The sequence below is a fragment of the Halyomorpha halys genome, unplaced genomic scaffold (assembly GCF_000696795.3).
Source record: "Halyomorpha halys isolate HHAL.00 unplaced genomic scaffold, Hhal_1.1 Scaffold31.1, whole genome shotgun sequence".
NCBI classification, from domain to species: Eukaryota; Metazoa; Arthropoda; class Insecta; order Hemiptera; family Pentatomidae; genus Halyomorpha; species Halyomorpha halys.
The window spans coordinates 397,896-411,280 of NW_027107458.1; the positions used below are offsets into that span (position 1 = coordinate 397,896).

The following is a 13,385-nucleotide window of genomic DNA, read 5'->3' on the forward strand; positions in this document are numbered from 1 at the left end:
TTTATTGATAGATATTACAATCTGCCACACAGTTGTGGGCAATAGGTAATAGTGATGAATGATCTCATACATACTAAAATAAAAAAAAATAATAATAAATAAATAAAATAAATTTAAAAAAAAATACTCTTAATATATATACAAACAAAAGAATAGACAAGATGAACATAATCAAACTATCTGTATGAAAAATAAATAAATGATAAAATAATATATACAATATTTACACAATCGACCAGAGGATCCCTGAGCTCACTCTATCCTCCACGTGTGAGAGGTAGAGCAGAGCCTAAAAGATCCCAGCGCATCCCTCTCGCCGCATCACATTACCAGTGATGGTGATGGTGAAAGTATAAATACATTTTTTTTTATTAATTTTTTCCTCAGCGGAATATTAATTTATAAAATTGTGATATTCATTTTTTGGTACATATTATCCCTTCAACTATTTTCTATTCGTATATAAGGAATAATGCAAGGTTCCTTGGGAGTATTAAACTTATTTATAAAATCACAACTTTCAATTTTCGCTCGCTCAGAAGATACAAACCCTAAACGGATCCATTTCAGTTCAAGTGGGGGTCTTACCAAGCAGGTATCCTTGTCAGTAATGATCAATCCTTTTCATCATTAAATACGGTTTACGGTCATCTATTTCCCCATTCGAAAAGGACCTCGCCTTCAGCTGAAGGATCCCGCTGGGAGTTTGTGTGCCTTTTAAGCGGATAGCTCTAATCTAATTAAAGCATTAATAATGTTATAACAATGATAATATTAATAAATTTTAGGCTATAGCTTGTATACCACTGACTTCGGTAAAACATAGTATTTACTGGAAAATGTGAGGTCTTCCTACTCGTCGGACTTTTATAGTAACATATATATAAAGGTACGTATTTAATTAGCGATAAGATAATCTAAGTTTTCCGCATTCCTGAGACTAATATCAAGACAGGATATTGGGAAATATTTGTCTAACTATTTCATACAATTTGTTGCAGAGGGCCGAGAATGCAGTCTGTACTGCCGGCCCCTGGGCCAGAGGTTCTTCGCCGAACTGAGTAGTACTGCTGCCGATGGGACTCCCTGCGGCAAGAAATCATATTGTGTCAAAGGAAAGTGTTTGGTAAGTACATTCCTAATTATCTTCGCCAAACATGCCATGAAAAGAAATTAAAAACAAAAAATTATTTTATTTTTGTTTTGATATTTTTCGACGTCATCTTTCAATTACGTTTACAGTTTGGATGAAAAGTTACATATATGCTACGAAATAAAACATACCAACTGGGAAATGTTGTTGATTAAACGCCGTTTTCCTCTTGTGTGTCATACAATGAATACAATGAACGAGCCAGGGGTTGAGACAGTTACATTTGATTATTATTATTTTTTATAAATACTTTCCTTATGAAAGTTAATAAATTAACCGTTAAATAAAAGTTCAGCTTTTAATTTTTTTACATTTTATTCAAGCAATTGTATTTCGCGGTACAAATAAGTTTTAGGAAATATCCATGTATGCTGCAAAATCTCGTTTAGAGATTACAACCGGTTGTAAAAAAAACAAACTATAGATAAACAAATAAAGTGCTAAAATTTGTTAAAATTACTGAATTTTTTTATATTATTTAAAACTTGGAGATTTTATACTCAAAACAAATAATCTATTTTTTTTTAAATTGAAAATAATCAATTAAATTCAACTTCGTCATATATTAATATATCACATATATAAACCTAAAACTTAATCTACATTTAATAAAAGATTGATTATAACAATTAAAATTGTGAGCTGTTTCTTTGACCCCTGGAGGACCTACACAACGAAATTATGGATTTTTTGATAAGTGTATACTATTTTTTAAGTGCACCAGTTCATTTTTCACAAATCAAAATCTATTTACGACCACGGTATCTCCATTGAACCACATTCCTGCAACTGCCCATAATCACGACTTTCTTAATGTATTTGATGAAATCAAATACTTTTTTAGCACATTCCAGCTATGTTAACTTCTTATATTCATGTGTATACGGACACGGGGAGTTCAAAACTCGAAACTCCTCTCCCTTTTTTAATGAAACTTAGATAATTTTGAAATGAAACTTGATAGGTCTTAGTTATGATGAATGAAGCTTCTTTTGGTAATGAAGCAGAGTTTGTAACCTCTTACTGTCCTTACCAGAGCACTTAACTATGGAATCTCCAAAAAAGAAGTATGTTCAATATAGGATTCTCCATAAGAACTTAATTATAAAACGACTTTATATCTGTGAATTTTCCAATCAGAACAGTTTTTGACGATTTTTAAGAAAACAGTAAAATTAAAGAACAAAATCATGAAAGAACTCAACTGCACACAAGAATTTGCCACCATAATTTGTTGATCCTCAACCAGCCAGGGATACTCAAACACATGTCTGGATGACTAGATTCTTCTGATGATTGATTCTCAACAATGAGGACAGATATTCACAGACAACTAAATACTCAAAAAAAATTTCATTTTTTTTTTTTCGATAAATCCGATGGATCAATAAGATAGCAAATTGTCGAAAAATTAAAAAAAACATTGCTTTCAATATAAAATAATTTGTTCTACTGCTACAACTAAAGTCCAAAGGTTTAATTTGTTAAACTTTATTATATTTATTTTCAGGAATTTTATTTCCACCCTTTTTTTATTTCTTAGTTCCTTTTTTACACCTGAACAAAGTGTCTGGTGCCCATTATATGAAATGTTAAACGAAGCAGAGGATGTAAGAATTAGAAAATATATAGAACCTATTTATGTAACCAAAAATATAAAATACCTAGTTAATTTTAATACTGATACAGGAAAAATTGGACAGCATTACGTGGACATAATAAATAAAATAAATTTTTGATACTATTAAGAATTAATAAGGTAACACATTAAAATCAATGCAAAACGTAGATATATAACAAATTCCTAAAGTGATAACAGTGCACTGAAATTTGGGCAAGTAAGTGGAAATAAAAGGAGGGAAGTTCATTTAAAATGGTAATTTATAAATATAATAATAAAATGGGAATGCCAATAATCACTTGAAATAAAAATAATTTTTTTTAAATCGAAAAAAAAAAAAACTATTTTAGGCAAACATTATTTTAAAACTGCAAAAAATAAAAGATAAAAAAAAAGTTAATAAAAATATTAAGACTTATATTCTGTTGGAAATATATAAAAATTATTTTTTAACTTAAATGACAAATGTCAACAAATTAATAATTAGTTAAGAAAAAATATGAACAATTTCTAAGAATTTTTGGCTCAATTTCAAGAAATTTTTTAGATTTGCTAAATGATCATAAATTAATGATTTATGATTTACACGTATTTAAATATAAATAGTTTTATCTAAATGTATAAAAAAAAAGATATTGATTAAGTTGCAATATCAGCTTTATTGATTATAACTATATGTTAACTGTTAAATATTGATTGGAAATATTTCTATTTGTAAAACTGAATAATAGGCAAAAGATCCCGAAACGTTGTTCAGGTTAAAAAAGGAATAATGAAGTGAAAAAGGATGATAATTAATTTCCTGAAATAAATATAATAAAGAAAAAATACTTCCGTTTCTTGCTATTAACGCTTTCAGCACGCCTCGGATCGCAAAATTCACTAATATAACATAGTTATAGAACTATAGTGAGCCGGTTAGAATACTTCATGGAAAATACCGGTTTTAACTGGATATTTCAAAGTTAAGTGCTTTGAAAAATTATAGGAATAGGTTACTTAGACTTTACTACGAAAAAATAACATCATTTACTTCCTTTCGTTTCATTTCGAAATTCTCAAACTTCTATTAAGAAAGTGAATGTCAATCGAGTTTTGAATACACAATATGTTGTGTTTATTTTTATTGAACACAATATCCTGATGCATTAAAGGTTTCTTAGTCTTATGTAAATAATGATTTCTTACATAATTGCTTCAGACCAAAGGGAAATAATCATATACAATATTGTGGAACAATAATATTCATATAAAATATTGCTGTGTCACGTAAAATACCATATTTACGGGATTAAATTCGGACAAGGCGAATAATTTAATTTTATGTTTTATTACAGTTTACTTTGTGTTGCAAACTCATTCTGAATGTGATATGGTTGTTGATCTGAGGATCGTTATGCGAACATTTAGGCGAAGAGCGATATGGGTTCACTTGATAAATTATTTATTAACTATCTACTAAAAAAACTCTTGGTCTTCCAAAGTTACAAAAAGAGTATCGACCTCTAGATTTTTTTTTAATTAAAAAAACTTTATTTATTGATAGATATTACAGTCTGCCACACCGTTGTAGGCAATAGGTAATAGTGATGAATGATCACATTCATACTAAAATAAAATAAAATGAGAATGAAAAATAAAAAATAAATGAAGAAGAAAATAAAATGTAAATACATTCAAACAGAATGTTAACTTGTTATTAATGTTAACATATTGTTAATTATGAATTATTTTGAAAAATAACAAATTCAAACTATGTGTATGAAAAAATAAATAAAATAATCTCTAGTCCCATTTACACTCTTATATACAATATTTAAATAATCGACCTAAGGATCCCTGAGCCCACTCTATCCCCCTCGCGTGAGGGGTAGAGCAGAGCTCAAAAGATCCCAGCGCATCGCTCTCGCCACATTACCAGTGGAGGCTGAGCAAGTGCGCTAAAGCCGCAAACACTCAACTTGAGTGGAGAATCTGACCATTGCCAGAATTCCAATTGTCTATTTTTATTTTCCAACAAATCTCTTGGGCACTGCCGTCCAACCTTCGAGGTGGATTTTAGGGATGTATGGAACTAGATAAGGATTGAACCAAAGGATTAGGATGGTTGGAAATGTTTATATGGAATTTTGAGAATTTAGTTGGTATGAGGTTAAGGACAAAAGGGATATGAAAATCATGGTGTAGTGATCTGTTGAAAACTTAATAGGGTGCATTAACTATGGTTCTAAGGATTTTGGATTGAAATGATTGGATACGTTTGATGTTCGACGGTTTAGCTGTTCCCTAAAGTCCGTAGGTCCAGATAGGTCTGAGTATAGTCTTTTAAATTAGAAGTTTGTTTTCTAGTGAGAGATGAGAGGTCCGGCTGAGCAGTCGGTATAGTTGGCTGAAACGTCTGTTGAGTTCTTGTTTATTAATTCTAGTATGTTGGTTCCAGGTGTCTTTTATCTAAGATGAATCCAAGATATCGCACTGTGTCGGATCTGGGTAGAGGAATATCATAATCATTTTTATTCAAAATATTTTCCCTCCTTTTCTATACGTTTTCCCTAACGTCCATGCCTTTCAAATGGATGTGTCAGCAGTCCCTAATATTTCTTATGCTGGATCTACAGGTTTGGCTCTTGCCGCAAACTCAAGTCTTAACAACAAAGGAAGCAACAAACGTTGGTATTCACACCCTTGTTTTGTTCTTTTGAATTTTTTTGGCTATTACACTCGGTTTTCATTAAGGAAAAAGGAAGAAAGTAAAGATAGGCCAAATAAAAGGAGACGTAAGTATCACCAAAGTAGGTTCTAGATGATAAAAAATCATATAAATATTATTACATAACCTATGAATTCAACCTTCGTTCAAGAATTTTTGTCAAAAAATTTTAAATTCAATTACCTAGTCATATATTGTCATCATAAATAATGAATTGTGCTTTGTTAAATCAAAAATAAACTGCTAAATTTAATTGATAAAATTTAAAGCAAAGTATTTACACCGAATCTTTGAATTTTTGAAATAAACCACTTTTTTGAAAGAATCCAATCCTTACAGTCCAAAATCCTTTGTAAAATCCTTAATGCTCCTTACTTTGTCACAAATCAAGTCATCCATCAGGACCTCTATATTCCATATGTTGCCGATTTGGCCAGAACCAGATACCGTTCCTTCCATAATAAACTTCTCAACCACCCACATCCACTTGTTTCTAACCTGGCTTCTCCTTCATTACCTAGTAATCCTCCTAGGCGTCTGAAAAGAAGATGGCCTCGAGATCTTCTCCTCTAGAAATGTTATTGGAGTTCTATCAGTGGGTAGATTCTCCACATGTTTTTATCATGTCACTATGTCACCTACAGCAAATTTACTTGTTGTATATATGTGTATACAGTTGTAAATATCAATAAATAAATTATTAAAAAAAACAAAAAAAAAACACCTTAAACAAGAGTTAGTTATCCAATCTAAAGGTTGGGGAAATTCTTTAATTAATTAAAAACACAAATTGTAAAAAACCTGTATACGCAGCACAAGCGTCCTTTGATTTGTGCCCAAAAACCGATACCCAGCGGATGGCCGCAAATTCAAGCCAACTTGTACCAGCCTATTCAAACAACCCATCCACACGCTTGTGCATGCATGAAATTGCCATTGTTTGGCAAACGTTTAGAGGCATTTTTAAATTTAAAAAAAAAATCATCAGATCTCTATAATCTTCTTGCTTTATATCGAGTCCCATTTATAATTTTCAGCACGTAAATAAACTAGGGAAATAAAAATATAACTTGTGAACTATTAATATCGAGTTGTGATATGTGTACACACCTAACTGTCAATATATACCGCGTTTCTTAGATAAGGGAACCGAATGTTCGCTATGCTTATCCCACGATACCATTTAGAGATTACGCAATCCTTTTAATAAGGCGAGAGCTGTGAGTGTTGCCGGATATCAACCGCTGCGCAAGATTACCGCTCAGATGCTCAGATAACTCCTAGGACGTCCGGGGTTTGGACACTGGGAACATGATAGTTGCTGCTGAGTTGGAAACCCGTCCAATTATTTTACGTATTTTTTTAAATTATAAAACTTAATAGACAATAGGTATAATATATGTACGTCACCGATAAAAAATAAATAGCCACATAACACCAATATATGGTAGACCATAAAATCCAAACACATACTGTTGGATCCTGTTTATTTTTATAATATTTCAGTCTCATTTATGTCCTTTATGTATTATTCTATATTATTGTTCATATCAATTTTTGTTTTTGTACATATTTTAAATATGAATATAACCCATGACTTCCAGCCCCATAGTATCCTTTGATAACACCCCACTTATTCCTGTCGAACAAATCCGTTACCTAGGACTGTATCTGGACAAACGGCTGGCTTGGAATCCTCATACAAGACTAAAATGATAGGAAACTGCACGTCGATTCCGACTATTGTAACACTTACTAGAAAAACGGTCTGAACTTCCAACTAATTACAAAAGACTCATTTCTGTGACTATAATAAGACCTACTAAAGTTAGTAGAGTTATGGGGCTCCACTAAACTATGGAATCCCTCTCGTATCCAATCCTTACAATCCAAAATCCTTAATGCTCCTTACATTGTCACAAATCAAGTCATCCCTCAAGACCTTAATGTTCTTTATGTTGCCGATTTGGCCTGACCCAGATACCAATCTTTCCATTATAAAATCTTTCCCTTCACCACCTAATAATATTCCTAGACGTCTAAAAATAGGATGGCCTCGAGATTTTCTCTACAAATGTTATTAGAGTTCTATCAATGGGTAGATACTCCACATGTCTATATCATGCCATTCTATAAATATAATCAAATTTACTTGTTGTATATATTTTAATACAGTTGTATTATTATAAATAAATAATTTTTTTTAAAAAAACTTTCTTTAATACATATTTGGCTTATTAAAGTAATAAAGGAGTGAAATATTTATTGTTCATAAAACATATTATACAAAATAAATATTTATAAGTATCAATCAAAACGCTTAAGAAAATTTCCTGTGTTCAGATTTTATAGTTTACCATTTAATATTTTTTTATAAAGTATTCCATGCATACTGAACTTAAATCATAACCATTTTTTTTTACTACCTTACATTCTGATTAATTCTGACTTACGGGAATTGGAGGTTACCTAACCAACCTATTTTAACCATAGTGAGGGGGTTAAAGTCCTAAACTGCAAAAATAAAGTCAGATTATATTTTTCACCTACTCCTTTATAACTTCCTTTTCTTCAAAAAGTAGCTGAGTTGAGATCCTACCCCCCTGACCTGAAAAACGTAAAACAGCCGAATATCAAGACTCCTTCAAAACTTTTCCCTATTCGTCCTCTTCAAGGATTCGACTTGTCTATAAGGGGATCTCTCCCCTGCTCTCTTGAGGAGCTCGAATTGTTCAACTTCTGTTTTTGTATTTAAGTAACTTTTTCTGCGCTATATTAAGTTTTATTACTACGTTGGAAGTATTGTTTAAATATTTTATTTTACGAATCATTTTTACAACATATATTAAAATAGTTAATTAACTTTTTTAAATTTATATACATTATAATTTATTTTTTTGTGTTATTAATTTCTGTTAAGTCATAAATTGAATCCTTATCTTAATCTATTTATTAATTGTAATTCAAACATATTATCAATTTAATAATTTACCTTAAGGCTTTTCAAGTTATATTAGACAATTCTAAATGCAGGTATTATTCCTTGTTTCACCTTATATATCCAAAAGATATTATGCCCATTTAATATTAAATTTTTAGAAGTGAAATAAAACATTCGCAATGAGTATTTTGCTTATATACTTTGTCGCCACACTAAAATAATCCAAGAGACCAAGAGGAGAGAAATTCTATTATTTCACCTCAATTTTAGATTAATTTAATTAAAACTATTTATAATTACTATTAAAAATTAATGAGCCTGCTAAATATTGTTAGAGGGAATAAAAAATGGAGACTCTTTCAAAACATTAATAAATAATAATTTTTTATTCGGAGCTCTATATCTTTTTATTATTGTTATTATTTTAAGGCATCAACCATTTACGGGCCATTACTGCCTTAATTTCCGAAATTTTTATTAGTCATTATTGCCTTAATTTCCGAAATTTTTATTAGTCATTATTGCCTTAATTTCCGAAATTTTATTAGTCATTATTGCCTTAATTTCTGAATTTTGCCTTAATATCCGAATTGAAATGTATAATAACTATTGAAAATCTCCATATCTTTCGTATTACAACACTAGAAAATATCATTTAAAGTATAGTAAATAATCAAATATATTTTTTAAAACCCTAGTTAGCCTTGATATTTACGTTCAATAGTTCCCTAGTAATATATAGTAAATATAATTTTTTAAAAGGTAACATTTCATTAAAAATTGTAATGAAAAATCAGTAGTTAGTGAATTTATTTTAGAAATCTATATCCTAGGAACTGTTCGACGTACAGATGTCTATTTTCACTCAAATTAAAGCTAGTTTAATTTTCCAAAAAGTTAAGTTTACAACGGTTATCTAAGTAGTATTTGTAGTTTTTGTGATAATTTCCAATAAATTCTCAATACGTTGATTTCGTTACGTATTGTTGATTTTGATTACGTTATTGTTGTAGGTTTAAAGTACATGAATATGGGACAGTGGTCTCGAAACGTTGTACTATAATATGATAATTTAATATAAATTACATTCAATTGGAAGTTTATTAACCTCAAAAAATTTTTATGAATTGACTTACCTGACTTCGTAAAGAGAAAATCCAGAATAGTTGATTTCTATTTGTTCCGAAAAAAAATTGTTTCAATTCATACCGTTTTTTCAATTTCAGGCGCTTTTTAAATATTGCTCGATATAACAATTTTAAAGTTTCCTCTTCCCGTTTTAAGATAATATTTCAGAAGTGATATAGGACCGTCGCTCCCCGGGGGTCTTAGCGGGGTGGGTCTGGCCGGGAAGGAATGCCTTTTTTTGTGTTATTATTTCCTCTTGTGAGATTGTGATATATCGTATGTCGAACAACCTACTCGCTTTAATTTTTTACAGACGTACAGATTTATGCCATAACTCAAATTAAAGGTGGTGAAATGTACAAATAATGTCGTTTATAACGTTGATCTTCGTAGGAGCAGTAGTTTTTCGGATATTTTAATTCATTCATCTGCTACTTTACTAAAACCTTTGAATTCCTCTCGTATCCAATCCTAAATTCTTCGTAAAATCCTCAATGCTCCTTACTTTGTCACAAATAAAATCATGCATTAAGACCTTAATGTTCCATATGTAAGAAATCTAGCTTGAACCAGATATCAATCCCATTATAAACTCCCTAAGCACTCAAACCGACTAGTTTCTAACCTTCTTCCATTTCTGACAATCCTCTGAGGCGCTTGAAGAGAAGATGATCTTGAGACCTTCTAATGCAGACGTGTTATTAGTATACTACCAGTAGGTAAAAGATTTTTCTAGTATTACGACGATAGTATACTCAGGGTTTTTTTCTGTTTTTAAATGAACAAAATTGTAAATAAAGAAAAAATTAAAAAATCTCGGTTTCTAGTTTATATTTATTCAAGGACCCCACTTATATGTGGAAAGCAATCGTTATAATGCCCTAAATTGGACACTTAGCTAATACGAGGAAGGAGAAAGACTTTCATGTTTAATCCTCTAATCATATAATCGGCTTCTTGGTATGATATAATTTTCTAAAGGTATAGTTTGTCGTAAATGGTTGGGTTTCGTCAGTAATATGTATATTTATGAATACACTTGCTGTCGGTAGAGGGGCTTTCAAAGACCAGGCCTGGGCCAACAGGTTCTGTCCATTATATCAATCAGAAGTCAACAGAGGGAGTCGTAATGACCGTGATAACCCCTCGTAAATCTGTAAATCAGAAAATAACACTAATTTCCGAAAGTCGGCCCCTGGTTAGTAAGTTTGAGCGTTTCGTCGGCGCTTCGCCGCGTCCTCACTTGTTACACAACAGGCAACGCCCGGGGCATCGCTGCTCCACGAATGCTAATGACATCGGCCCAGTCACATTCGTAGTCATCACTTGCTCTTTGGAATAGGCTTTAACTAATACACACTACCTGAATACATATTAGTTTAAAAAAAATAAATAAAATAAAAAAATGTATAATTGTCTGCTAACAATACAATCATTTAGGCATATATCACAGGAAAATTTCATTTATAAATTATAAGAATTATCTGGATCATCTCTATTGGAAGTTTGGTGAGTCAATTCATAAAAAAAAATTTCTTTTGAGGTTAATTTATTAATAACAAATATATAACCAGAGACAGCACAGAAAGTAGAGCACCGAGAAAAATAAAAGTAATCAGAACAACAAAGAAAGATAAAATAGAAAAACCACCAAGTCAAAAAAGAATCACTGAATTTTATAAAGAAATAAACAAAAAGATTACAATAGACGACAATAGAGAAAAAGGACAAGAAGAAACAAATAGTAATAGCTATAATAATTTTTTTTTAAACTTCAATACATACCAGGCCTTACAAATAAAATTTAAAAAACACTGACAGAATATGACCATATAAATATCAGAACCGGTTTATACAACAATAATAAGTTACAGAATAAGCTGTCAAACATGAAAGACAAAGTTGATAAGATGGAAAAACTAAATGCAATTTATAAGATAGATTGTAAAAATTGCGAAAAAAATATATATTGGTGAAAGATCTAAAAAACTGGAAACTAGGATTAAGCAACATGTAACCAATTGTAAAAACGCTAAAAATATAAATTGCACAGCTCTAGCCTACCACAGCATAAAACTAAACCATGAATTCAATTTCGAAAACCCAAAAATAATAGATACAGTAGAAGATACAAAAAGCAGAAGATTTCTAGAAGCTATATATATAACGAAAAACATGCAAAACACAGTAAACTACAAAACTGACACTAAACACCCAAATACACATTATTCCGACATTATAAATAGACTCAAATTATAAACATAAAAATCAGATGAAATAAACGGGTTTAAGTAAAAAATCACTAAGTTAATGTTAAATACAAAGCAGGACTTGCAAAAAACAGGGAGGTAACCAAACAGCACACTGGACATGAGATAAGGTCTAAAGAGGTAGTAAGAAATATAAAGTGATGGCTGTGCTAAGGAGTAGTGAAGATGCACAAATTGTGACATGACTTCCTAGAAGAAATTATGATGTGAATATAATTGTGTGAACTATAATGAATAGAGATGGACATTGTTGTTATGATAGTTTTGTTATTGTTATAGGTTTAAGGTGCATGAATATGGGACAGAGGTCCCGAAACGTTGTACCATGTGGTGATAATTTTAATAAAAAAATTCATTAAATTGGAAGTCATTAACCTCAAAAGAAAATTTTTTTTATGAATATAAGAATTATAATATGTACTAATTGGACTAATCATAACAAAATCCGCGTTATATGCGATAAAAATATTAAATTTAAAAAATGTGATGTTAATTCTTTTTTTTCTTCTTCTATCCTAGAATCTCACTGCCATAATACTTCCAAAAAGAATGTCATAATCAATTTTATTATCAATCTTTTATTGATAATAATAATATTTAAAAAAAAAACTTAAATATGTACCGCTACAACCCATGAAGAGTCCGGGGTGCAATATTTCGTAAGGGAGTATTCTAATTAGACCAACGGATGTGCAAGGAGGTGATTTGGTCATTATCACACTCGACCGTCAGATTTTACCTAATAAGGGCTACCTACTTCATGTGGCTGGGAGGACCCTGGAGGGGCTCCCGAACCCATTGGGTTGACTCACAACAACACTAAAATAAAAAATAAATATCTGTCACAACAGGGTTTCAATCTGTGTCCTTGTAGTTAGTAGCACGGCTTACTATTGCGCTATCCACTCCCAAAAAATAATAAATTCATTGCTTTAATTTTTTTTAATTATTAATTTAATTAAAAATATAATGTAAAAAAAAATTGCTCACATTAGGAATAAAACAACATATTAGTTCATATAGTTTTTATTGTGACATATGCGTTTTAAAAAAAATATATGTTATGCGTAATATTAATTGATATATTGAAGATAAAAAAAAAATAATAATTACCTTTACTGATAGCTAATACTTCTATGGAGTAATGATTATGAAATCAAATAATTTGACTTGGGTCTAATTGAAAAAAAGTTTTAAAATGGCTACGGTTAAGGGCCAAAACGATACTAAAATTTTGAAAACATATTTATAAACTAAAAGTGTTTCAAATAAAATGAAAAAAATGTATTTTTATGTAATTTTATCTTTAATGTGGTCCTTAGATCTTTTCACGATCATTCTGATTGGTAGTTAATAATTTAAAGATTATTCCCTTTAAATAAATGAACAACCATCATAAAGTTGTTCATAATAATAATTTTATTATCCCTCCACCAAAAAGGGGCATTTGAGGAAGTAGTCTGAAAATAGGCTTTAAATTCAAATGTAATAGCCCATTTCCTATTTGAATTTTAACAGGTTGAGCTTTGTTTTCTTGTAATATTTTTATATTATATTTATTT

General features: G+C 30.4%; 1 protein-coding gene across 3 annotated transcripts in view; it reads left to right on the forward strand.

Moving 5' to 3' along the window:
- LOC106685203 (thrombospondin type-1 domain-containing protein 4) overlaps positions 1–13,385 on the forward strand; it is a 495,278-nt gene that overhangs the window by 325,876 nt on the left and 156,017 nt on the right. For all 3 annotated transcript variants that reach the window (XM_067045746.1, XM_067045747.1, XM_067045748.1), the window contains one exon: positions 1,002–1,126. In XM_067045746.1, the coding sequence (XP_066901847.1) occupies positions 1,002–1,126 (125 nt within the window). The remainder of the gene's footprint in view (positions 1–1,001; positions 1,127–13,385) is intronic.